At 49.5% G+C, this 22907-nt stretch overlaps 7 protein-coding genes across 7 annotated transcripts; 5 read left to right on the top strand and 2 right to left on the bottom strand.

Moving 5' to 3' along the window:
* Positions 1–920: 920 nt before the first annotated feature.
* Positions 921–3982, top strand: V8C40DRAFT_177963 (transcription factor domain-containing protein). The gene is made up of 4 exons (XM_083211696.1): positions 921–1117; positions 1249–1483; positions 1562–2633; positions 2749–3982. Exons 1-4 carry the CDS (start codon positions 1105–1107, stop codon positions 3679–3681), a joined length of 2253 nt encoding a protein of 750 aa, XP_083075701.1. The 5' UTR covers positions 921–1104; the 3' UTR covers positions 3682–3982.
* V8C40DRAFT_177959 (Maf/Ham1) lies at positions 3938–4923 on the top strand. Its single transcript, XM_083211695.1, has one exon. It carries the CDS (start codon positions 4195–4197, stop codon positions 4831–4833), a length of 639 nt encoding a protein of 212 aa, XP_083075700.1. The 5' UTR covers positions 3938–4194; the 3' UTR covers positions 4834–4923.
* Positions 4924–12593: 7670 nt separating this feature from the next.
* V8C40DRAFT_239446 (uncharacterized protein) lies at positions 12594–13881 on the bottom strand. Its single transcript, XM_083214641.1, has 2 exons — positions 13082–13881; positions 12594–13023 (listed from the first exon to the last, which is right to left on the bottom strand). The coding sequence occupies exons 1-2, from the start codon at positions 13147–13149 to the stop codon at positions 12777–12779; spliced, it is 315 nt and encodes a 104-aa protein (XP_083075699.1). The 5' UTR covers positions 13150–13881; the 3' UTR covers positions 12594–12776.
* Positions 13882–14256: 375 nt separating this feature from the next.
* Positions 14257–15032, top strand: V8C40DRAFT_239442 (uncharacterized protein). Its single transcript, XM_083214640.1, has one exon. It carries the CDS (start codon positions 14523–14525, stop codon positions 14688–14690), a length of 168 nt encoding a protein of 55 aa, XP_083075698.1. The 5' UTR covers positions 14257–14522; the 3' UTR covers positions 14691–15032.
* Positions 15033–16556: 1524 nt separating this feature from the next.
* V8C40DRAFT_177897 (transient receptor potential ion channel family protein) lies at positions 16557–19123 on the top strand. Its single transcript, XM_083211694.1, has 2 exons — positions 16557–18980; positions 19043–19123. The coding sequence occupies exons 1-2, from the start codon at positions 16765–16767 to the stop codon at positions 19071–19073; spliced, it is 2247 nt and encodes a 748-aa protein (XP_083075697.1). The 5' UTR covers positions 16557–16764; the 3' UTR covers positions 19074–19123.
* Positions 19124–20163: 1040 nt separating this feature from the next.
* On the bottom strand, positions 20164–21223 carry V8C40DRAFT_239439 (uncharacterized protein). Its single transcript, XM_083214639.1, has 2 exons — positions 20690–21223; positions 20164–20430 (listed from the first exon to the last, which is right to left on the bottom strand). The coding sequence occupies exons 1-2, from the start codon at positions 20751–20753 to the stop codon at positions 20264–20266; spliced, it is 231 nt and encodes a 76-aa protein (XP_083075696.1). The 5' UTR covers positions 20754–21223; the 3' UTR covers positions 20164–20263.
* An 8-nt stretch (positions 21224–21231) lies between these two features.
* On the top strand, positions 21232–22496 carry V8C40DRAFT_177879 (glycoside hydrolase family protein). Its single transcript, XM_083211693.1, has 3 exons — positions 21232–21350; positions 21416–22083; positions 22166–22496. The coding sequence occupies exons 2-3, from the start codon at positions 21473–21475 to the stop codon at positions 22431–22433; spliced, it is 879 nt and encodes a 292-aa protein (XP_083075695.1). The 5' UTR covers positions 21232–21350; positions 21416–21472; the 3' UTR covers positions 22434–22496.
* Positions 22497–22907: the final 411 nt, after the last annotated feature.

Raw genomic sequence — 22907 nt, 5'->3', positions numbered from 1 at the left:
AGTCGTACTACTGACTGCTACTACCCAATAACCCAATAACCCAATACTACTGGTACTAAGCCTATACGGACACATTACAGTACCTAGTAGTAGACTACTAACAGTATCACCACCCACTGCACCAACTGCTATACTTTGGCCCATTTTCCAGACCCCGGAGAAGCGCTTCCCGCTACGGCCCAATCTCCCGAAAAGGGACTAGCCACCGAATTCCGCACCTGCCCACGGGGTATTTTGGGGGAATATTTGTGGGCAGGTGCGCCGATTTGCGATTTCGATTCGGGGGGAAGCGAAGCGTGTGAGACAGAAGGTGTGTGCTGCATATGTATGCAACTGCGACCATCGAAAATCTTTTGCTAGTAGTAGCCGAGGATTTAGTATCCATAGATTATTTGACGGTGGGAGACTCTGGAGGCTACAGTAGCACTCGGTTCTTTGCTAGGTTTTACCCCGGATTTTTCGGTGCCTTTTTATTTTCTCGTTTATTTTTTTTTATTTTTTTATTTTTTTTATTTTTTCTTTTGCTTGGACGAAGAGAAGCCCCGGTTTCCACTCTTTTTTTCCTTCAGCACGACAGAAGGAGTCGAGTCTTTTTCTCCGAGGGCTTCACCACACGATGGATTGATTGATTCCGTTGATTCCATTCTACTTTATTTTTATTTTTATTACATTTTTATTCATTTTTTCAAACATGGCTGGGCGGCATTGAGTGTTTTGTTAATTACACTGGATTGATTAATGATACTTTTGAATTTTTTTTTACACTGTCGGCAAACTCGAAGCAGGAATCGCCCCCCTCTTTCTTTCTCCGGCCTCAGCTCGCTTTAGGTAATACCACAGTGTTGGTGGTACCTTGCCTTTTCATCGCCTCACCTCATCTCACCTCACATCAGTCGTTTCCCGTGATCGGGGTATCTGTTCCTCCTTTTGCTCCCTGATACATACTCGTACATACCGAAACCTCGTCTTTCACTCTGACCAACGAAGCACTATACGTTTGGCCTTCCTATTGGCCCTTAGTCTCCTCGCCCTCCGACTCACTTGCGACTGCGACTGCTACGGTAAATTGGTAATAATAGCATTAGCATCAACCATCTGGACGGAATGTTCTACACCTGTGGGTGGAGTCTAGCTATGCACAAGCACCCCCCTATCGTTATCCCGAGTCTCTCTCCCGAGTCCTCTCACGCACAACTTGTCTCCGGCCTTGTAGTCATCTTGGCTAACTAGAGAGAACGACTTCATTAGTCCAGGGGGTCCAGGGAAAAGCCGTGGATCGCTCCCCCCAATCGTCCTCGGACGGCAATCGCTCTCAGGACACGGCCGGTAGTAGAGCCGCAAAGAGCCTCCACGCCTGTCTCGAGTGTCAGCGGCGCAAGATTCGTTGTGACGGCAAGCAGCCGTGTAACCGTTGCCAGTCTAGTCGCTCCCGGAGGCGATGCGTGTATGAGCAACATCGCCAACGTCTTGTTCCGTCAAGAAAGTATGTATCTCTATGTCTCTTCATTTCCTCCTTTTCTCCCCCTTTTCACTTAGCTAACCTCCACTCTCTCGCCATTAGATCACTAGAGGAGTTATCACGGAGCCTTGAAGAGTGCCGCTCTGTGTTGCGGCGTCTTTATCCCAACCATGAAGTCTCCCATCTGCTGGCATTGTCCCGCCAGGAGCTCCGTGACCTCCTAGATCAGCCGGTCCAGCAAGAGACCGCCGAAATCTCGCCGGCTCCTCCCTCTCCTGATGATTTGGAGCAGCAGCAGCAGCAACATCTTCCAAAAGAGCTTGAGCAGATGCCCGCTCAGAACTCACAATGGGATGAGGAGCGGAGAGAAAAGGAGGCATTGCCGGCGGAAGCTGATGATGTAAACGCCCTGTCTCTCAACATGGACAAGCAGGCGGCTTCATATCTCGGCGCTTCATCGGTCAAGGTGGCTTTGACAGTTATGCTTCAGATCCAGCCTCAGTTACAAGTGTTGCTTGCAGCGCAGTCATCCCCTGATGCTTCTAGCGATGACAATGCACGCAGCAGCGTTCCTCTCTTCCGCGCAGTTACTAAATCCAAGGTACACTCCCCAATTCCATGGACATACAAGGGGCAAGCTCTTGTCGATGCCTACTTCAAACGCGTCCACGTTCTCACGCCCATACTGGATGAGACCTCGTTTCGGAAACATTACAACGAAGGCCGAAGATGCGATGCCCCTTGGCTCTCCCTCGTCAACATGGTGTTTGCCACCAGCAGCATCATGTCCACGCCGTCTAGTAACCTAAGCCACATCAAGTATTACAATCAAGCCATAGAGCACATCCATCTCAGTGCGTTTGGGAGCAGCAATATCGAAACCATTCACGCCTTGGCATTACTGGGAGGCTACTACCTCCATTATATCAACCGCCCAAACATGGCCAATGCCATTATCGGTGCAATCCATAGAATGGCCACTGCCCTCGGGCTGCATCGAGAACCGTCACCGGAAGAGCCGCAATCCGACCCTGCAGTTCTCGAGTCGCGGCGACGCACCTGGTGGACGATATTCTGTCTCGACACTTGGGGAACCACAACTCTTGGGCGCCCATCATTCGGCCGATGGGGGCCTGCAATCAACATCCAACCTCCTAAACTTGTTCCAGAGCAGGTATGCCCCCTTGAAAAAATTATCCTTTGATTTTTCTCTCCTTTCTCTGCATTGTCATGGACACAATTTCTCTATACTTTAATCAGCAGCTTCTGATTCTTTCTCTTCATTCTAGGAGGAACATGACTCTGCACAATACGCGGGCATCATGCCTCTGCTCGAAAACATCAAATTCTGCAAGATTGCCACCAAGATACAAGACATGCTTGCAGTCACTCCTCTCTTAAGCGCGGAAGATCGAAGTTATTTGGACGGCCTTCTTGTCGACTGGTTCAACAACCTCCCCTGGCTTCTACGCTCTACAGAGCCCTGTGTAGAGCCACTGCATCTTTCACGATGCATCATGACATGGCGATATTGGAATCTACGAATGCTGCTACACCGCCCAGTCCTTCTTACTCTTGCCAGTAAGGCTGAATTGCCCATATCAGAGCATGACATTGCTTCTGTGGAGATTTGCCAGGGCGCTGCTCGAGAGACGGTCGACAGCGTTTCCAAGGGATGGATGCGCCAGCAAATGTCTGGATGGAATGCTGTGTGGTTCTTGTACCAAGCGGCCATGATCCCTCTGGTAAGCATCTTGTGGCAGCCTGATAATCCGTCTGTCGCCCAATGGCAGGCACAGATCGAGACGACTCTCGAGCTGTTTACAGCTATGAAGGATTGGTCCCTCACGGCACGCCGCAGCCGGGATGTCGTCAGCCGCCTGTTGGAGGCCACTTTTCAAATTTCAAACGCAAGGCAACGCAGCGGCCTTCCAGATCCCGGCCTACAAAAGGGGGGACCAAGCGATGAGGCGGCTGGATTCTGGGGAGACCAGGGAGCCGATGCACTCGCCGCAACTAACTACAGCACTGGGGACATTGTAAACATGCTGGACCAAGACTGGCCATGGAACATGGACATGGACGGGCTGGTCTGGGGACAGCAGATCCCCCTGCTAGAGGAAGACAACGATGCTGGTAGCTACAATGTCGATGAGGGTGCGATGGGTGTGGATTATCTGTCGCTGGCGAATCCGGACAATGATGCCGCACCGCCGCCATAGTTTTTATTTCATGTTCAAGAGAAGAGTTGACAAAATCACACCCAAGGCCCATCGCTTGTTACAGAGCAAAGAGCTTGACAATTTTTATCTGCCTTCATCACCTTGTCTTTCTCCGGATATCATTTCCGCCAAGAGGTGAGTGCATCTGCATTTACAGGTGATTATACGGAGTAAGGGGCGGTCCATTACAGGTGCTGTCGGGTCGGAACTAGCAGGGATCTTCAGCCGGCGTAAGACTCACTCGGCTTCCGAGGGACGCTACGCCCTTTTTGCGAGTTAAAACCCCGTCAAAGGACATCGCGAATTCATTCTCCGATACTCAAAGCATTGCGAAATTGACGAGCACATTCACGCAAAGGCTAAAACTCTACAAGTTTTGATTTACGGACGTTCTTGAATTACGAGTTACTGTCTTTATTTTCTCAGCGCATATCAAACGAGGCGGGCAGAAAGAGAAAGTGCGAGGATCGAAAAAAGCAACACAGCAAAGCAAGGGTGAGGCAAGGCTTTGAAATGACAGACCAGGCGGCTACCCGTGTCACCCGAGTCATTGTCGCCTCGCGCAACAATGTCAAGATCTCAGCCGCAAGGGAGGCCTTTGGTGGCATGTTCCCGTCTGCAGAATTCTCCTTCACCGGTCTCAACGTGCCATCCGGTGTTGCTGACCAGCCCATGACGGATGCAGAAACCCTGCAGGGCGCACGAAACCGAGCTCGCAACGCCCGCGACGCAGAGCCCCAGGCCGATTACTGGGTTGGCATTGAGGGCGGCGTCGACGACAGCGGGGATGCCATGGAGACTTTTGCCTGGGTCGTTGTGCTGGGCAGGGCAGACACACCGGGATCAGACTCATCAGCATCACATAATGAGTCGACCAGCATTTCAACAGGTGCTACCAAGACCGAACGCATGGGGAGAGCTCGAACGGCTGCATTCTTCCAACCAGAAGAGGTAGCAAGACTCGTCCGCGGGGGTATGGAATTAGGACCGGCGGGTGACCAGGTCTTTGGAAGCGAAAACTCGAGGGCCCATTCCGGATCAATCGGACTGTTGACTGGGGACTTGATCAAACGGTCTGCATATTACGTGCCGGCGGTCATTGGAGCGTTGATACCATTCAGGAACTCGACACTGACATTTACTGAATTTTGAGGGAGCGGGGTGAATACTTGAATAAAGGGCTCATAGGGATGAGCTGACTGAGACCGAGGTGATGCTCGTCCTTGGTAAGAAACAAGGGCGCAGAGACCTCGCAGTCGAGCATTTGCGATGAAGAGAGAAAGTCGTGGACAGAGTCTGCTTGGCTAAGACTTGCATGCTATATTGCTGCTTTCATGCACTGTCCGTCTCTGTAAGCCACGCGATTATTACATCCACTATAAGATGGATTACTTTATGACCATATACCATAGCACTTGATGTGCAGAGCCCCCAACCGGGCGACTGCTCTTGACAAAATAGATTCAGACTGTGCAAAGGGAGCACTATCCTCCGCACACACACAAGTTCCTCGCCATCTTTGCATGAAGTGAGGACAGCTAATATCAGCAAATCCCTTCTCTCTGCTGGGGGCATGAACCATGACAAGAAATCTGATCTAGCGCCATGTCATTCTCGTCTATAGTTGAGTGTCGATTACAGCATCCTACGTCGCATGATATCAGCAAACCTCCTCTCTCTGCTGTAAGCATGAGCCATGGCAGAGGATCCGGCCTAGCATCATGTTATTTCTCGACTATAGTTGAGTATCGAGTTCGTTTACAGCATCTTACATCGCATAATCTTGCCTCAATCTTCTGCTTCCCTTACCCGCCACAACACTAATGTTTCAGCCCAGCAAGCTAGAGGATGCAACGTTGGTCTGTGATTTGTCCTATTTTAGAAATATAAGTTGCACACCTCTTGCCCTCTATCGACGAGAGCCGGCCTGGCTGTCCTCGAGGAATGGTGGCTGCATGAAGCCACAGACAAGCGTTTGTGGTTTATCTTTTGGAGAAGACCCCAGGTTGTTCTCTCTCCACGGCTGGGGTGTTTTTCTTTTCTGGTCTGTGATAGGACGAATGATTGTGATGCTTTTTGCCAAGGATTTTTTGATTGGATGGCACTCATGAGGCAGAGTCTAAGCTTCGAATATGCCACTACTTATCCTCGTTCTAAAATAGGTCCTTTGGATGGGCTTCTGTGGCGTTCGGACTGCTGCTTGCTGCTTCCCACGCCAAGAGGGCGTGCTCTTACAAGAAGAGGCATTCTCTCTGGTTGTGGTGTGCTGTTGGTCGGTCTGAGAACAGCGTTTTGTGCTATATTAGCTTGGAGAATCATCTAGCCTTTTCATCGCTCAAGCCACCACGTTGTCGTCGATTGCACGCCTCACCTCTTAAGGGGGCACCCTTCGCACAGAGATCTTTTGGAGATGGGACGTTTAGGGCGTAAATCATGATCATCACACCAACTCCTCGACCGGGCGATGATGGTTCGCTGCTATCGACAGACCAGTCCTCGGGAGGGCCGTCAATCCCACGTGGTGAAGTTCAGCCACTTTTGCTCAAGCTGAAAGGCCTTTTGAGTTTATCTCTCTCGATCTGTGGAAACTAGTGCGGTTTCCTGCATCTTGGACAATAGAGGAGATCTGCGCCACAATAACAACTATCTTGTGTGAGAGAAAGCACAAGCGCGGCACCAAAACGACCAGGGGTTCGGAGTTTTGCAAGCCTCATGAATTGGTCAAGCGTAAGGCGCATGCCGGCAGTCTTTGACCCGATTCGGGCCTTGCAAGTCCGGAGTGAAGGGATTCACATCTTGGAGATACGATGGGTGCCAAGACGGGGATGTTCGGAACGTCGTCTTGCCGGCATTATACTCGGTCAAAGAGAGTTTATGTGGGGGTAGATGATTGCGAGACAATTCGTGAGATGATTGTCCGATCATGGTGCCTCTTTGTATGCATCACGGATTGCCATTGGACGCTGATACATCTTTCAATACACAGGCAAATACAGCATACATACACAAATGACATGACGGCAATCTAGATTGAGGCAGATGAATCTACTATCCAGAAGCGGCAAGCGAGGAGAACATTCTATTGTTCGAGAAACCCAGCCACAGAGGAGGGGGCATCACCACCGTTTCTGCCACAAGATGTCAAGTGATATCTTGCAGTGACATGCCACGATGCCACGCAACTCAGCTGTGGCTGGGCGCAGTATCAAGTTCGCTAATGGATTCGAGGAATGAAGATGAAACCAACAGAGTTGATGCCCAAAATAGTCGAGATGTCACTGATGGGACAAGACACCATCAGACAGTTGAGGGCTTGACGGATGGGGCGGCTCTAGATTTCCATTACGCTAGAGCACGCGCTATCAGCACACAAACTGCCCTTTATTTAGAGGGTCTGGAGATGGCATCCTGTTTCAACGCTGATGCTCGACGATACTTCTCTCTGATGTACCTTTTCATCTCCACTTGGCGGCGTGGCTGGAGGCGATTTACAGGGTCTTTAGCGACATCTGAGGCTTGGGAGATGAAGACACGCCCACCCCTTCTGAACATCAAAGTTGGAGAAGTTTTAGTGGGTTTTCGGCGGTTGGCTTGACGTGCGGAGAAGATGAAGCTGGGCTTGGTTCGAGTTTGGACTTGCCTAGCTCGGTTTGATCAGCGCTTAGAGAATGTGAAGATGCTGAAGATCAGGGCGGGAGCAAATCCGAAGTTTTGGAGGGGGCGTTGGTGGCCAAAACCACATGGCAGAACACGCTGCTAGTTGATGGCATCTGAGTTTCCTTTGACGACTCGCTCTCCAGCTCGTTTTTCAGCTTGCCATTTTCTTGAGGAGGGGGTGTGAAACCGCAACTTTGAGCTCTTGTTGGATGCGGTTCATGCGGAGGAGACGCGATCCGCCATTTGGTTTGGTGTGTGGCGCTGAGGCTACAGAAAAGCTTCAACTCTGTCTCTGCGTGTGTCCTTTTGGTTGCTGCAACTGGACTTTGTTTTTTGGAGGGAGGCTCGAGCAGAAGCTGTCCACGTGGCATTTTTGGTGATTTGCGATGATTTTCGATGTAGATGTCGGCGCCAAGGTTTTAGAGTGACAGATCGTTGATGCGGGTAGTTCGAAGATGAGTGTGCTTCATGAGTCGTGAAGCTTTTGATGAGATGCATCTGCCGCGTGGATGGCTGATGAAGTCTAGTAGATAATAGAGAATGGGTGTTTTGTACTGGACTAGGCCGGTTTCCTCTTGTGAGCAAACGTGGAGGAGGAGGTTACACGAGATGGTGATCAATCTTTGATGCAAGGGACCATCTGTAAATGATGATGGTCCCTAGGTAGAAGTTTCATCATGTCCAGTTACACAGATACTCGATCTCCAGTGATACCGCATTAGAAGGCAGCCATAGCTTGAGTTCTAGTAGGATGAAGATTGCAAGAGACAATTGATGCGGATGCACTTCCACAAACGTCTCCGTATACAATACCTGGGACCGTCTGCGAAAGCGCATACAGTTCTTCTATTTTTAAGCTGTATATGTCTGTCTTCATGCATGTAACAGTTGATGATAATAAAATGATGATTTTTGTTCCCCCTCTGAGGTACATGATATCGCCGATAAGGAGCTGCTCCTTCCTTGTGTTGTACATCCCTAAACCATCGTGACGTCTCAAGTACCTAATTGACATTCTTCTTCTTCTTCTTCTTCTTCTTCTTCTTTCATGTTCTCCTCTTTGGGTTCATCGTCTTTTGCTTTTCTAGCATGTTCCGTGCTGCTTAGCCTTTTTCAGTTGGAATCGGGTGTATTTCTTCTCCATGTCTACTGCATTAGAAGGCGTTTCAAGCAGCAACATGGTCGATGAAAGGGCAGTCCGTTTCTTCGGCACTCGCATTCCAAGATACGTCTTTTCAAATCTCTCTTGCTTTCTTCATTCATCATCTTCGTCATCTGTCCAAGACCATCCAGAAGTATCGCCATCTTCTACTAAGATATCCTCTTTACGAAAGAAGATTGATGGAAGATTACCGGTTGCTTGCATCAGTCATATACACGCGGAAAGATTGTTGAAATGAAAATTTCCATTTCAGAGTCTCTAAAAGGGCCCTCCTGTACCATGGCTGCGATTCTAATAACCCTTCCATCCCATCCATCCATCCCAGTACCCATCCCAATTCCCATCCCAATTCCACCTCTATATACAAATCCCAATCCACCTCTATCCGTCCCAAATTCCACCTCTGTCTCCCTCCCAGTTCCCAAGCCCATTACCAATTCCCAGCCAAACCGATTACCCAACCCTATCCCAATCCCAAACCCAGTCCCAAACCCGATACTATCCAGTCCATCCTTTGTGCCATGGTAATTCCTCCACCCCGCAGGAGGGCCCCGAGGGCCAATATTTTTTTGGAAGGGGCCGCATACCATGATCTTGCCCAACCTTTTGACAGGTTTATCTGATGGTATGCGGCCCCAAAGTTCTTCTCACACAAGGTGAGAATGGTTTTTCCATTAAAACTCCTCCACCATTTCCCCCACACGGCCCTACCTTGATCCTCCACTCTATAACAGGTCCCCATCCCAGCCTTGAGTCCTCCACAGTATTTCCCAGTTCCCATTCCTCCAATCCCAAAAGTCACTTTATATACCCTGGTTTCCCAATCCCATTCCCAAATTCTCTCCTCCATTCTATCATGCTGGACTCCTTCGCCCAGTCACGGCGGGTTGTCGATGGAAGTTTCAGTCATCGAAATGACGAACCAGTCCATCTTTATAACGCCCAACCTAACAGAGTTGCGCACGCAGGTCAATCCGGGCAGCAGTGTTCTGAAACAACGACGTTATAATACCCATGAGGTCCAAATGAGAAATCCCCAAGTTGCAAATCAGGCATGTCGAGAACTCGTCGAAACCAGGGGGGGATGTCTCAACCCTTGGGACAAAGCTTTCGTTATATGCTCTGGCCCCTTCCAGGAGCACGAGATGGAGGTTGACAGGGCGTGGATTCTCCCGAAAGGGGCTTTACGTCGGACAAAGTCCAAACGAATACTTGCAACTATGTTACATGCTTGCTAAAGTTGACACAATGACTGGACCAATAGGTCAGACATTGAGCAGAGCATGTCTTCCAATGTTCTCGACGGTAGATGCCTTTTTTTGGATTTTTGTTTCTGTGGAATCTTTTTTTGTTCTTTTCTTTTTCCAACATACCCAATTATTGGAGCGTTCTTTTTTTGTGTTTTGTTGGATTTTCTTGGGCATGTATCTGTAGAGGAGCGGGACTGGTTTGAACAGAGTGTTAGCCATCTCATGGATATCGGGGCGTGAGGCTCTTACTCGATTACATACTTGACCAAGACCGAAGTTCCGGGGTAGAGAGGGGCACCCTGCAGCGCCTCGACCAGAGAAAGTTGGAGATGTATAAGGAGTGACTGGATCTCTGGTGCTTTCCGAGCGTTTTGCTCCCTCGAGACGGAGACGCCATTTCAGACAGACCGACGCAAGGAAGAAGTGGTTTGACAACGCCCAGGGTGAGGATGAGGGTGCCCCAAGGGGAGGGGAAGAGGGGGAGAGGGGAGAGGGGAAGTTGAAGGAGTGTGATGAAGTGCTTCTAAAGGTGGTGGTGGTGAGAGAGAGAAAAAGCCGTCTGAGGATGGAGGGAAGATGGGTTTATATAGATGATTTTCACTCTGAGATTCAAGATGCAACGCCCATGCGTCTGAGCACTCTCTCTCGCTGATTGGCCTGACAGTTGACTTACAAGCACACACTTTCTTACGGGTACAGTCTAGGCTACAGGGCCACTTGCAGGCTCACTTACATGATGGCTTCAGCTCCGACCAGGGGCTGCCACGGCATTGCTTGGACGAACCCCGCGAACCTTGCCAGCCGATCAGCCGAGACCCGGCGGCTGACGCCGATCGAGCTCTGCCGTACGTGAGAACGACTAGAATCTATCGTAAGTCTGGAGGCTCGATCGCCGCGATAGACTCATCCCGGGGACCATCGGACCCGGAAAAAACGATCTAATTATGTACGAGATAGGAGACCTGAGACGGGTCTCGGATCTATTGGCCAGAGTCCCGGTATCGCGGCCAGGATCCCAGCCTCACGCGGCAGATGGCGAGCGTATCAGCGCTCGTCCAGATATTAAGGGGACGCGTCGGGAGGCGAAGCTGAAAGAAAAAGAAAGAAAGAACGCGACGCAGTGAGGCATACTAGGTGGGGGAATATATGTAAGGGAGAAGGTTGCATGGATTGAGGCGGCATAAGATGTGAGCTGCCTCTGCGTTGTCTCGGCTTACCAATCTATCCGGATTGCATGAGGCTCGGGGAAGAAAAAGCAAAGAAAAGAAAAGAAAAATTGGCACGAGAGAGGATGTTTGTGATGATGCTTGAGGCTGCTGCCTGCCTGGCGGCTCAGGTAGGGAACAATATTGCGAGCGGTGATGGTGATGCATCATATTGGGGGCTATACAATATCGAGGCATGCAGGTGGTGCATTTGGAAGGGGGCCAGACCGGACTTTACTGCGGCTTCAAGATGATAAGGAGGAAATGAGTGTCTTGATAGGCTGCCTTGCGCTTGGGTGCGATTGGGCTTTTATACGATGTTTACCGAAAATGCTGGGCGTGCATTTGCATGAGAAATTACATCAATAATATGGAGGTTCTAGGGTAGAAAAGATGACATTGCGAGTAGGATGGGATGGGATGGGGTTGAGTGATTGTCCGGTCTACAATGATGATGCTTTGATAAAGTGTATGATTATGACAGGTGTATTCTCGAATAGTACGGAGTAATGGGTAAAATACTGAGCCTGGTGTGTTGAAATGGGACCTGCACTTTGGCATCGAGGAGTTGGTAATAACATTCAAACATTCATTCAGTGTCAGGACTATACTCCATATCAGGCAAATAGCACACCGCTCTCTTCTGCTACACTATTAAGAACATCGAACTCATTGTATCTGCCAAGATCACTAGAATTTGACAGCATCTTTCATTCATATATTATATATTACAATTAATATGTTTTTGTAGCACATGCTCTTGCGCGGGAAGCGGGGAATACGGAGGTGCATTTACGGAACACATTTAAAACAGCGACTGTTTACGGCTTCAAACACACAGGAAAACGGCCGATTCCCCGCAGCCAATGGCTTCCCCACGATTCTAGAGGAATGGCTCCGGAGCACGTTATACAATTCACAGGGAACGGAAGGCAAAATGCCGAGACCCTTATTTCTCTTCCTCGCCATCGACACTTTTCCCCTCAACTCGCTGTCCGAAGATATTCGGAGCGGACCTTTGTCTCATGGGCGGCGGCAGGCCGAACAGGGTCAATCAAGGCCGGCGTGCCGAGACTGGTATTTTTAGAAGTCCAGAACATCTCGGAGTTAAGTACGGAGTATCAATGGATGTCTCATACTCACTTCTATGGTATTACTACAGCGCTTTAAGCAGTCCGAAAGATTTTTGGGTGCGGAGCCATTGTCTTGTGAACAAGAGCATCTGTTTACAGTACTTTTAGGCAACTCGAACCACTTCGGGACAGAAGTTCAGTCTTAATCCATGTCTCATAGTATTGCTTTCTGTGCATCTTTCGAGGTCCGAGATTTCGGGGTGGGGAAGCAAGTCCATGTCTTGTGACTTGTAAAAGATCCATCTTCGCAGACCGAAATCTTTTCGGGGTTGATTGGCATTACCTCATTGTCTCATGTTGCCTTTTCCAAGCAGCAAGGCCATATTAGGTGTCCGAAATACTTCGGGGTGGAGAGGCATTGTCTCGGTGTCTCATGCCTCCGTTGTAAAGAAGAGCGCGTTCTAGGTCGTCCGATATATTTCGGGGTGGGGTGACAATGTCTTGCGATCAACCTTTTCGTAGTCCAAGGCGGAAAGATTTCGGGGTGGAGCCGTGTCTCTGATATCACAAAGTGAGATGTGAGGCCCAAAGTCTTCGGAGTGGGGAGGCTCGTCTCTTCCCCTCGTGAGCAACAGTAGAATGATTCGCAGTCCGAAATATCTCGGGGTGGAGGCATGTCTCATTTCTCGCCTTTGTGATTTCGTGGAGCGAGCCGCGAGGCCGATCTTTTTTTCGGGGTGGAGAAGAATCAGTGAATTATTGCCCGGTGATCGGTCGGTGAGACAGATGCCGTCACTTTCCGGCGTACAAAAGCAATAGTCTTCTGCCAATATTTAACAGGTGATGCCACATAAATGAACATGAGACAAGCCTCCTCCACCTCGAAATCTTTCGGACAGCCCAAAGGCCTACACTTGTTCGAACCCGAAGCGATTCTAATGGTCAATAGGACGATCTCGAAGAATTTCAGCCGCATATGTCTCATGAGGTCGGCGGTAAGCACCACATTTCTTTGCTGAGAAAGATCTCGAGTTTGACAGATGCGTGTCTCAGTTGCGAGCCGTAACATGAAGCCATGCCATTCGCCATGACAAGAAATCCAAAGAATATCGGCCCCCCATGTCTCGTGAGGTCAGCGGTGAGCCGTGCAAATCGATATGATTGATGTGATGAGAAGGATCAGCTCTTTGAGTATGTCCCAGTCAATGTGAGGATGTTTTCTTTGAAGGGCCATATATGAAGCGTCGCCATTGGCCAAGGCCGGAACACCGAAAAATGTCGGCCCCCCATGTCTCATAAGGCCGGCGGCAAGCTGCCGGGAAGGGTACGGTTTCCGTCAAATATTGGGCGAAATCGGTCGTCATTGTAAGGAAATACGAAAATTATCGCCCGCATATGTCTCGTGTGATCGGCGGTAAGCAGCACAAACTCCAGGTTTCGGTCGGTGGCGAAGCATCGTGTTTCTCATGTTCGAACGCCTTGAGCGCGTGTCTCAATCCAAGGCAGACAATAGTCAGGTGGATTTTTCTGGCAACTTTCTTTTCTTTCTCGCAATGCTGAGAACCCGAAAAGTTTCGGGCTCTGGCCCTGCCTTGTTTCCTTTTTTTTGCGTGTCAAAGTGTAAGGCCTGAGACCGTCTGAATCTCATGAATGTCCGTGTCACTCACTCACGGACTCGGGGCTATAACTTGCCGTGCTCAAGCCGAGACAACGAAAATTTGGCAGGCATGTGTGATGGTTGGGGTTACATCATGGGTCAATATTTGTGTATTGTAATATTTAAATTGAGTAACGAATAGGTAGTTCTACACATATTAATAATAAAGGATACTCTGTGTCTACGGAGTGGCTGCATAGAGTATTTTGCATTCCAAGCAGAGCTACCGGATGACAGTAATCATGGTCACTTGGCATGTCGCAGTGCTACCTATTGCAGTAGCATCGCCAGAATTAACAGTTCCCAGTTTGAATTGGATCGCCAAATGCTTTAGTAAGTGAATAGATAGTTTGTCACACTCGGGTAGCAGGATTACCCCATCAATCACAGGGCTCCGATCCGTGTGTGCTTATCATGCAGTATGACCGGGTAACCACGGATTGGGCAGATATGCCGCTTTCTATGTAAACACGCATGTTTTCTTACTGCTACCTAACCTACTAAGTAATCTCATCCCGGGTATTGATAGATAGCCCTTCAGGCATCTTGGGAGACGTATGGTTGATATTGGGGGGAAATGGCCTCTCTTGGCGACGTATCGATGACTAGATGTTAGAATAAGTTGCGAATGCTATCCCTAGAACTCGTCTAAGCCGAGTGGTGATTGACAAATCGCATCAGTACTTTTTGGACAAGAAGAAAAAGAACATTGCCTGTTAATCTTCACTCAAGCATCGTTGGACCATCGTCAACATCCACCACCACTTACGATCACCACACCAAACACTCTTTTTATTTGTATTTTCAGGCACATTTTCGCCTCCAATTTTCTCTGCAATGGCCTCGGGGAATATGATTTTCTCTCTAACCCTCCCAAATGTTCAGAATGTCCTCGTGGCAAATGTCTCAGAACACTTTCACCATGCGAGGGCACAGCTTGAGCCTTACACAAGCTACGTTTATGGTGTTAGTATTTTTGCCTGGTCCCTGAGCTGCCTACCCTGATACGTGTATCTACGGATCAAGTGCTAAAACATCCATCCAATTTCTAGTCAAGGAATAGCCTTCTAAGCCTGTCAGACAGGTACTATCTGGCTCTATTTTTGATCTGCGCGCCACTGGTTTTGGGGCTTGCGGCTGTTGAACTTTACCTGCGCCAAAGTCCAAATGAGGATGAAGATCTGGGGGACGCGGCTGAAACGGAAAAGAACAGGTAGAGAAGAGAAATCAAAGAAAAAGAAATAAAAGACATTTCCAATCTAAGATGACCCAAAATTATTGCATCAGCAATACTTGCATGCTAATTGTTACCCGATTTTGGAGCATTAATGCCGCTTAAAGTCTATCGTGACATTGTATGTACGAGTTTTCCATGTACGGGTACAGTACTATTGCAATACGATGCGGCACCTGTGCAGTGCAGACAAACACGTGCAGATACGAACATTCTCACTCCCGTATTTGAAAGAAGGCGATGCATTTTGGCATGTCACGTCACTAAAATTTGAGCCGTTGAGGCGATGCATGAATGGCGCAAGTGGAGACCAATAGCAGACTCCGAGGCTGTGATTGGTCCAGAGCCCGTACCTGTACAGTACCGGTACCTCTGAGAGCAAGGGCAAGCAAATGCTGCACAATGCAAAGAGGGCAGGCGCATTGCAAATTGCCTCGTTATTTTGTCTTGCTACTGCCTGCCTCTGTGTGGTGTTCACAAGGCCAGAGCAATTGGAAAGGGCCCGAAGAAAAGATTCTTTCATCTTTCATCTTTCATCTTTCATCCTTCTCCCTCAGCTCTTCATCTCTTCTCCTCATCCATCAACCAAACACAGCCTCTCCCTCTGTCAACCACAAACGCCCAAAATCTCTCCCGCAAAAAAGCCAAGATGGCCAAGAAGTGGTGGACGATCCGCGATTTTAAATGCGAGACGGGCTGCGGCACACACGCACAGTATGGAGTATCGCAAATGGGCCGCAGCAGCCCCCCCTGAGCCCGCAAACTACTACCTAGTCGATAGTAAACAACGCTTGCTGACATCAAGAACAGGAAGAAGACAGAAAAAAATGGCCCGGCCAGGGGTCCCCCCCAGTTCTCGTTTCGCCTCGTCGAATGAGCGTGCAATTCGCTACTCTTTTCAGGAGACGCCCAGGGCCCCGTATTTTATTTTAATCTGCTAGTACGGAGTACGGAGCACGGAGTAACGAGTAATAACACGGCCTCTCGTATCAACCATCAGGGCTGCCAGCCATACGAAGCGCCTGGCCTTCACCTACTTTGCACGATCTGCGAGCGGATCCTACTTTCATACGGCCCTGAAACGGCGCCTTCGGGGGACTCAGCCACCACCCATGGACGCGTACTCGTAACAATCTGCAACCACACGCACACTCTCGCTCGTTTTCCCTCTTCGTACCGCTCTCAGTCTCCATCCATTCATTCACTCGTTTCCCACAACTGCTGGAACTCTGTCGCTTTTCTCGTTCTTGTTCTTGTTCTTCTCTTTCCCCCAGATTTTTCCATCGTGTGTGGATGGATTATTTGGCGACAGATCCATCCATCCGTTTACCTTCACGATAAACATGGTCGCTCGCTTCCTTCTCTCGTTTTAAACATCTTAGATTTCTTCTTTTTCGCCCTTCGTTTCTCCTTTCTTGCCGCCGTGTAACCTTTTCGCTGGCACGGCGCTTCCAATCGCTCCCAACAACCACAACCACAACCGCTCCGATAACCCTCGACAAACGACGACTTGATTCGCGAAAACAACTCAATCGAAAGCCAAAGTTTCGTCAGTCGCTGTGTTGCGACATTGACTCCTCTCGATACAGTTTGGGAAAAAAGACTCCTTTTGGCCGGACCATCGTCTTCAAATCCTCGTCGGCGCAAACACCCCTTTCGCCCTCCTCCGTTGACCTTCTAAACCACACGAGACGTTCCGCGGGACGAAAACGGCTCTTTGATTGCGCATCTATTCTTCAATCTCCGACAAATTCAACTTCATCCTAGGTCAACTCTCTGTTCTCGCCCAGAGCAACAAACAACCGTACAATAATCCACGAGCAATAGTCAAAGTCAACCGGCACAATGTGGTTCTCAAGGAGCGGCTCGCTCCTCGTGGGCGCAATGGCAACCTTGCTATCGCCAGTCCTTGCCGAAAACATGCTCGTGTCCACCTCTCTCAACACCTGTCAGGACAACTCGGGTCTCCAGGCCAGTTTCTTCAACGTCGTCTACACCCCGAACAACAATTCCGCCACGATCCACCTGGTGGCCACATCCTCCGTTCAAGGCTACGTCAAGTTCGACATTGAGGCCTCTGCCTATGGCTACACCTTTCTCAAGACCACCCTCGACCCCTGTGATATCAAGCTCGCTGGTATGTGCCCGATGACGGCCGCTGCCAAGTTCAACATCCCCTTCAACATCCCCGTCGCCGCCTCCGCGGCCGCCAACATCCCTTCCATCGCCTATTCCGTCCCCGATCTCGATGCCAACGTTAGAGTGCGTATCAATCTTACTAGCACCGGAGAGAGTATTGCTTGTGTCGAGGCCGCCATTTCCAACGGTAAGACGGTCAACTTAACCGGTGTCAAGTGGGCTACCGCTATCATTGCTGGTATTGCTTTGGTTTCTTCCGCCATCTTCAATGGGCTCGGTCACTCCAACACGGCTGCTCACGTCGCTGCCCTCTCGCTATCTCTGTTTGGTTACTTCCAAGCTCAAGCCATGATCGGCTTGACCGGCGTTAGCCTGCCCCCCATTGTCCAAGCGTGGACCCAGAACTTCCAGTGGTCTATGGGTATCATTCACGTAAACTTCATGCAAACCATCTTCACCTGGTATCAGCGAGCCACTGGCGGCACGCCCGCTACCCTCTTCAGCTCCCTGGGCTCTGTTTCCGTCGCTGTCGAGAAGCGTGGTCTGGATGCTGGCATCGAAATGGGCAAGGACCTCGTCAGACGTGGTGTTGCCATGATGCCCGAGGCCGCGGTCAACGTCATGAAGCGAAGTGGTAACATTTTGTCTCCGTCCGGAGGCTATGTCGTATACGGAATCCAGCGTGTGGCATTCCAGGCCAAGATCGAAACGACCAACCTCTTCATTACGGGTCTGACCTTTTTCTGGCTCTTTGCCATCTTCACCATGCTTAGCGTTACTCTGTTCAAGGGTCTCTGCGAACTCCTCGCCAAGCAGGGCGTGATGAAGGCGGATAAGTTCCTCGAGTTCCGAAATGGCTGGCGCACCGTTCTCAAGGGCATCTTGTACCGTATTGCCCTCATTGGTCTCCCCCAGCTTTCCATCCTGTGCTTCTGGGAGTTTACCCAGGTCGATTCCGCGGCCGAGGTCGTCCTTGCCGTCTTCTATTTCTTTTGCCCACTCATTGCCCTCTGCTGGGGTGCTAGCAAGGTGATTCAGATCGCGCGCCGGTCCATTAATATGCACGGAAACCCAGCCTATATCCTCTTCTCCGATCCCCAGGCTCTCAACAAATGGGGTTTCCTCTATGTGCAATTCCGTGCTTCCGCGTACTATTTCATCGGACCCATCTTGGTCTACACCCTTATCAAGGCCATGTTTGTGGCTTTTGCGCAAAAGACAAACGTTGCCCAGGCCATTGGCTTCATTATCCTCGAGGTCGGCATGCTTATTACCACGTCGGTTCTGCGCCCATGGATGGACAAGAAGACAAACTCGTTCAATATTGCCATCTACGTTATCAACTTCCTCAACTCCATCTTCCTACTCATCTTCACCAACGTTTTCGGTGCGCCCCTGTTGGCCATTGGTGTAGTTGGCGTCATCCTGTTTGTCCTCAACGCCATCTTCTCACTGGTCCTCTTACTCATGGTCATTGCTTCAACCGTCTATTCCATCATCCGCAAGAACCCCGACGCCCGGTACCAGTTCATGGCAGATGACCGAGCATCCTTTATGAAGTCGCAGACGCAGCTGAACAGCGGCGCCGCCACCGAGCTGGATGCCCTGGCAGTCACTGCCAGAGGCGACAAGGCTGGCTACAAGCTCGATGACGAGGAAGCTTCCATTACGTCCAACGAAGTGCGCCACCCCACGGACACGACAGCCATGACTTATGCTCCCCAGTCCATGACGAGCCAGCCCTTCTACCAGCCGGCTCGATCAGTATCTCCAGTCAACCCATCTGTGCCGCTCTTCCCAGCCAACGATCAGCTTTCTCACTCATCGTTGGGCCACAACCAATCACCGTCGCCAATCGGACGTACTCCCTCGTACGGCAGCAACACGAGCCCTGGCGGCTACCGATCACAAAACAACGCAAGGTATGTCTTGACATGATTATTGATGGTTTTGTGGTTCTAAACTAACTTACGTGTGTCTATAGCCCCTGGCAGCGTGGTGCTGGTTACGACTAAATAAGCTCCATCCTGGCTGTCTCATTTACCTACAGTGACGCAACATTTTTTCTTTTATTGTTGAATTTGATTTGTCTATTTATAATTGATCGCGCGAATCTCACGAGGGAGATTGATGGTCAACCTGATGCGCGTGTATATCACAGCAGCAGCCAAGTGTGTATATGTGTGCCAGCTGCCGTCGATATTTTGGAGAGCAATTCGTCAATGTGTGGCAGAAAAGGAGCGGGCGGGTTGACTCTGTTACGGCGATGGATGCGATGCGATGCGTGTAAAGGGCGTTTATATAAGAAGGGCTGAACCTTTTATCGTTGTCTTGGCTGCTTGAAAGGGAGTACCTGTTTGAAAGAGCGAGCACCTCTAGAAAGCATTTTATTACTGCTGCCTGCTTGCTCAAATTATTTTTTCTCATGTATGTACATAGGATCTCGCAGGAGAGATCGAGTCGGCCATTAGAGGCTGATAGTTACGACTACTACTACCACTACTTACCTTACCTTGTCTTGTCTTGGTTTTTGGGCTCCGGGATATGTAGAGCATGCAATCTTGGATAGACTTGAAAATGATGCTCCCAGTCATGCGGTTCCAGGTGGTCTTTTTTTCCTTGTCTTTTTTTCTGTCTTTGTTTTCCTTTTTTCTCTTTCTTGTTTTCTTCTTCTTATTCGTCGATTGTCTCATTCTTGTACTTTGATTCACCATCATCACTTTCCTTTCGCTGCTTTTTGGCTATTTATGCCTTTTTGACAAATGGTTATTTTTATGAACAAATTCTGGACGCGATTATATTCTTCCATCTTTTCCTCGCTCTTTTCCTTTGTCTCTTGTTCTTATTTCTTATGTTCATTTCATTGGGTGGCCCTACTGTATTTCCAAGTTGAATACGCAAAAAGAAAAAGAGAGAAAAGAGAAAAAAGCCTGACCATGCAACTACCTAAGATGGAATGAGCTTGGCAGGGAACCTCCGTAGAACCCTTTTAGAGAAATTCATGTTTCAAGTAAGGTTGCGTGCTTACCCGGCCCCAAACAAAGCACTAATACTACCCGCCCTGGCCTCGTTCTTTTTTTTTTCCTTTTCTCTAGCATCGGGCCGGCCGCTCATAAGCTTGTCTTGCGATTCCGTGTCTTGCATCTCCCCGATCAAAGGCAAAAGAAGCGCTCCAACAGATGCACGACGTGTGTTGAAATAGACCCTAAAAGACCCTAAAAAGAGGAGCGATGCGCATCCTTTTGACGCACCCCGGGCTCGACTGCGGCTTTGGACAAGGCACATGTGCCGGAGAATGCGGGGGAGGCAGCCGGTAGTGTGTTATTGCGCCGTGGATCGTACCGAGCAGGATCAAATAGGTACGGAGTAAGAGTAAGAGTAGCATTCATTTGGCGGTGTCGTGTTCTGCGCGTGTTGGTGACCCTAGCATTGGTGGAATGTCATGAATAGGAGGCATCGTGGTTATTTGCTGTAATTTTGTTATGCGTCGAGCATCATATCATTTATTCATTCCTCTCCTTCGTCGCTGTTAGTTACGGAGTGAGATCCAACGGACCATTTACACCCATCACACCCACATGGGTCATTCACACCCCGGTCGTGTCAATGAAGCCATGCTAACCTTGAGCAGGAAGCTTGAAAACACGCTGGTGAGGCCCATCGGGTCTAATTGCGCGGTTAAGGGCCGAATCCATATGCACAGTTGGTTTCTATTTTGTCTTCCGTCCTCTCCTTTTTCTTTCGGCCCTAAAAACCACCCTCCATTGTGAGAAGCAGATCACGATGCGGGAGACACACAACTTCTCTCGGGGAGTCTCGGGCACGATGCTTCAAAAACAAAGAGGAGCAGAGGCGGGAAAGAGAGAGAAAGGCGTATTAGGTCGTCGTATTATATTAGGATGAGAGAGGAGTCAATTCCCGATTACTCGGTCCGATAGTGCGAGATGTGTCGTGTCCCATGAACGGGGTCCTGCGGGTAAGCTGTTGGTTAGTTCGCGTTGACATAGGAGTTTGTTTGGATGTTTCGAGTTCTTTTGCTATGGCCACAGAGAGCCCCTGGCACGATGGCATGCTCACTTGCTCATGAACCTGGAAGGAGTCCACGCAAGATGAACAGGGTATTCGACTGGGTTCAACGAAACAACTAGAGCTATTCTTGTTCTTCTTGGTCAGCAATCTCAATAGTGCTCGATGACATTTCGAGTATATAAACCTGGACATGGAGACGGTTAGAATGCCCAGGGGAGAGAGGATATAGAGAGACTGTATCATCTGAGGTTTCTTACCCTCGAGTCAGTAGAGCCTTCTTCTCTTTCACTTATACCGTCACTTACACTAGTATTCTGACTCTCTTCAGTCCTTCCCTTTATTCATTCCTGATCCTGCCGTCAGGATCTTCGAGTTTCTCGCAACAATGGCCATGCGCTTCCTCGCCACCGCCGGCGTGCTGCTCTCGCCTCTCCTCGCCGCCGCCGCTCCATCAGCAAAGCGTGGTCTCATCTTCATCCCCAATTCGACGACCCTGCAGGACAACTCCATCTGGGTGCAGACGGGCTCTGACCTGACGTGGTACTACAACTATGGCAACCTGCCCAGCTCCGACTATGCCTCCATCCCGCAGTCGAGGTTCGAGTTTGTGCCCATGATGTGGGGAGTTGGACCGAACCCTTCGCAGGACTTTGCTTTCCATGACAGTGTTATCAATCTTATCAACAGTGGTACCAATATTACTCACGTCATGAGCTTCAACGAGCCTGATGCTCCGTCTTCGTGGGGTGGCAGCGATGTGACACCACACAACGCTGCTCTTGCTTGGATCGCCAACTTCATTCCTTTACAGCAACGTGGAATCAAGATAGGAGCTCCTGCCACAACTGGGGCACCTTCAGGGCTTGATTGGCTTCATCAGTTCTTTGGAAACTGCACTCAGCTCATCGGCAGGGATTGCCCGTATGATTTCGTGTCGTTGCACTGGTATGACAACTTTGATGGGTTGAAGGCCCATATTAGCGACTACACCGCAGCGTAAGTTTTTTTTTTTTTTTTCGGATGCTCTGAAACACCAGTAATGGGAAGGAAAATGACTAATTGGATCAAAATGAAATAGATTCCCCGGCAAGAAGCTCTGGGTGACGGAATACGCCTATGCCAACCAGCCCCTGGCCGCGACGCAGCAGTTCTTCAACACCAGCGCCAGCTACATGGACGGCCTGAGCAACCTGGAACGATACAGCTACTTCGGCGCCTTCCGGTCTAACGTTAGCAATGTCGGACCCAATGCGACGTTTTTGAACAATGCGGGACGGCTGACGGACATTGGATCGCTGTATCTTGGCGGTGGACTGACTGGAGTGCTTCCCACATCGAACTCGTAGATTCTGAAAATTGAAGATGAAGAGGTAAGATGTTAGTATTTGTGGATAGTATATAACTGTCAGGTATAAGAAAAAGGCATGGGTGTATATAAAATGACGAAGAAATGTACATGAGATGAGAGAGGAGAAGCGTTTTGGGCTTCACGACTTATCGTGTATGATGACAGCATGTGATCTGCTCAGAAAATTTGTTTATCTCACTATAACTACAATGTGAATGAAAAAGAATTGGTCAAATTTTCTCCAAGTTTGCGGTTTCTGTTCCTTCCCATACGCCGATAACGAGGTGCCTTCTCGATTGGGAGAACACGACGTCATGTTGTCTTGCAGAATGCCGTGAAACATCTCGATCGGAAGGAGCCTCTCACATTCTTCACCCCCAACAATCCCCATTTCTTCTCCTCTTCTCTCCATCTTCACACTTTTTCTTTCCTCTTATCTTCTTGTTCGATATATCAGCTTCTTCATCTACCT

Source organism: Trichoderma camerunense (assembly GCF_050948025.1).
Source record: "Trichoderma camerunense strain CBS 138272 chromosome Unknown V8C40scaffold_5, whole genome shotgun sequence".
In the NCBI taxonomy this organism is placed as follows: Eukaryota; Fungi; Ascomycota; class Sordariomycetes; order Hypocreales; family Hypocreaceae; genus Trichoderma; species Trichoderma camerunense.
The sequence above is the reverse complement of the archived record's forward strand: the minus strand, read 5'-3'. Positions and strand labels throughout refer to the sequence as shown.

Bases quoted from the DNA above. Each gene is read 5' to 3' on its own strand.
- V8C40DRAFT_177963 (XM_083211696.1), top strand. The intron at 1,484-1,561 runs GTATGTATCTCT...TCTCGCCATTAG, and splicing joins CGTCTTGTTCCGTCAAGAAA to ATCACTAGAGGAGTTATCAC. The intron at 2,634-2,748 runs GTATGCCCCCTT...TCTTCATTCTAG, and splicing joins CTAAACTTGTTCCAGAGCAG to GAGGAACATGACTCTGCACA.
- V8C40DRAFT_239439 (XM_083214639.1), bottom strand. From the start codon at position 20,753: ATGGATTCGGCCCTTAACCGCGCAATTAGACCCGATGGGCCTCACCAG. The intron at 20,431-20,689 runs CTGCTCAAGGTT...TGCTACTCTTAC, and splicing joins CCAGCGTGTTTTCAAGCTTC to TCTTACTCCGTACCTATTTG.
- V8C40DRAFT_177959 (XM_083211695.1), top strand. From the start codon at position 4,195: ATGACAGACCAGGCGGCTACCCGTGTCACCCGAGTCATTGTCGCCTCG.
- V8C40DRAFT_177879 (XM_083211693.1), top strand. From the start codon at position 21,473: ATGGCCATGCGCTTCCTCGCCACCGCCGGCGTGCTGCTCTCGCCTCTC. The intron at 22,084-22,165 runs GTAAGTTTTTTT...AAAATGAAATAG, and splicing joins ATTAGCGACTACACCGCAGC to ATTCCCCGGCAAGAAGCTCT.
- V8C40DRAFT_177897 (XM_083211694.1), top strand. From the start codon at position 16,765: ATGTGGTTCTCAAGGAGCGGCTCGCTCCTCGTGGGCGCAATGGCAACC. The intron at 18,981-19,042 runs GTATGTCTTGAC...GTGTGTCTATAG, and splicing joins CGATCACAAAACAACGCAAG to CCCCTGGCAGCGTGGTGCTG.
- V8C40DRAFT_239442 (XM_083214640.1), top strand. From the start codon at position 14,523: ATGGCCTCGGGGAATATGATTTTCTCTCTAACCCTCCCAAATGTTCAG.
- V8C40DRAFT_239446 (XM_083214641.1), bottom strand. From the start codon at position 13,149: ATGGGGGGCCGATATTCTTTGGATTTCTTGTCATGGCGAATGGCATGG. The intron at 13,024-13,081 runs CTGAGACACGCA...TGTGGTGCTTAC, and splicing joins CTTCATGTTACGGCTCGCAA to CGCCGACCTCATGAGACATA.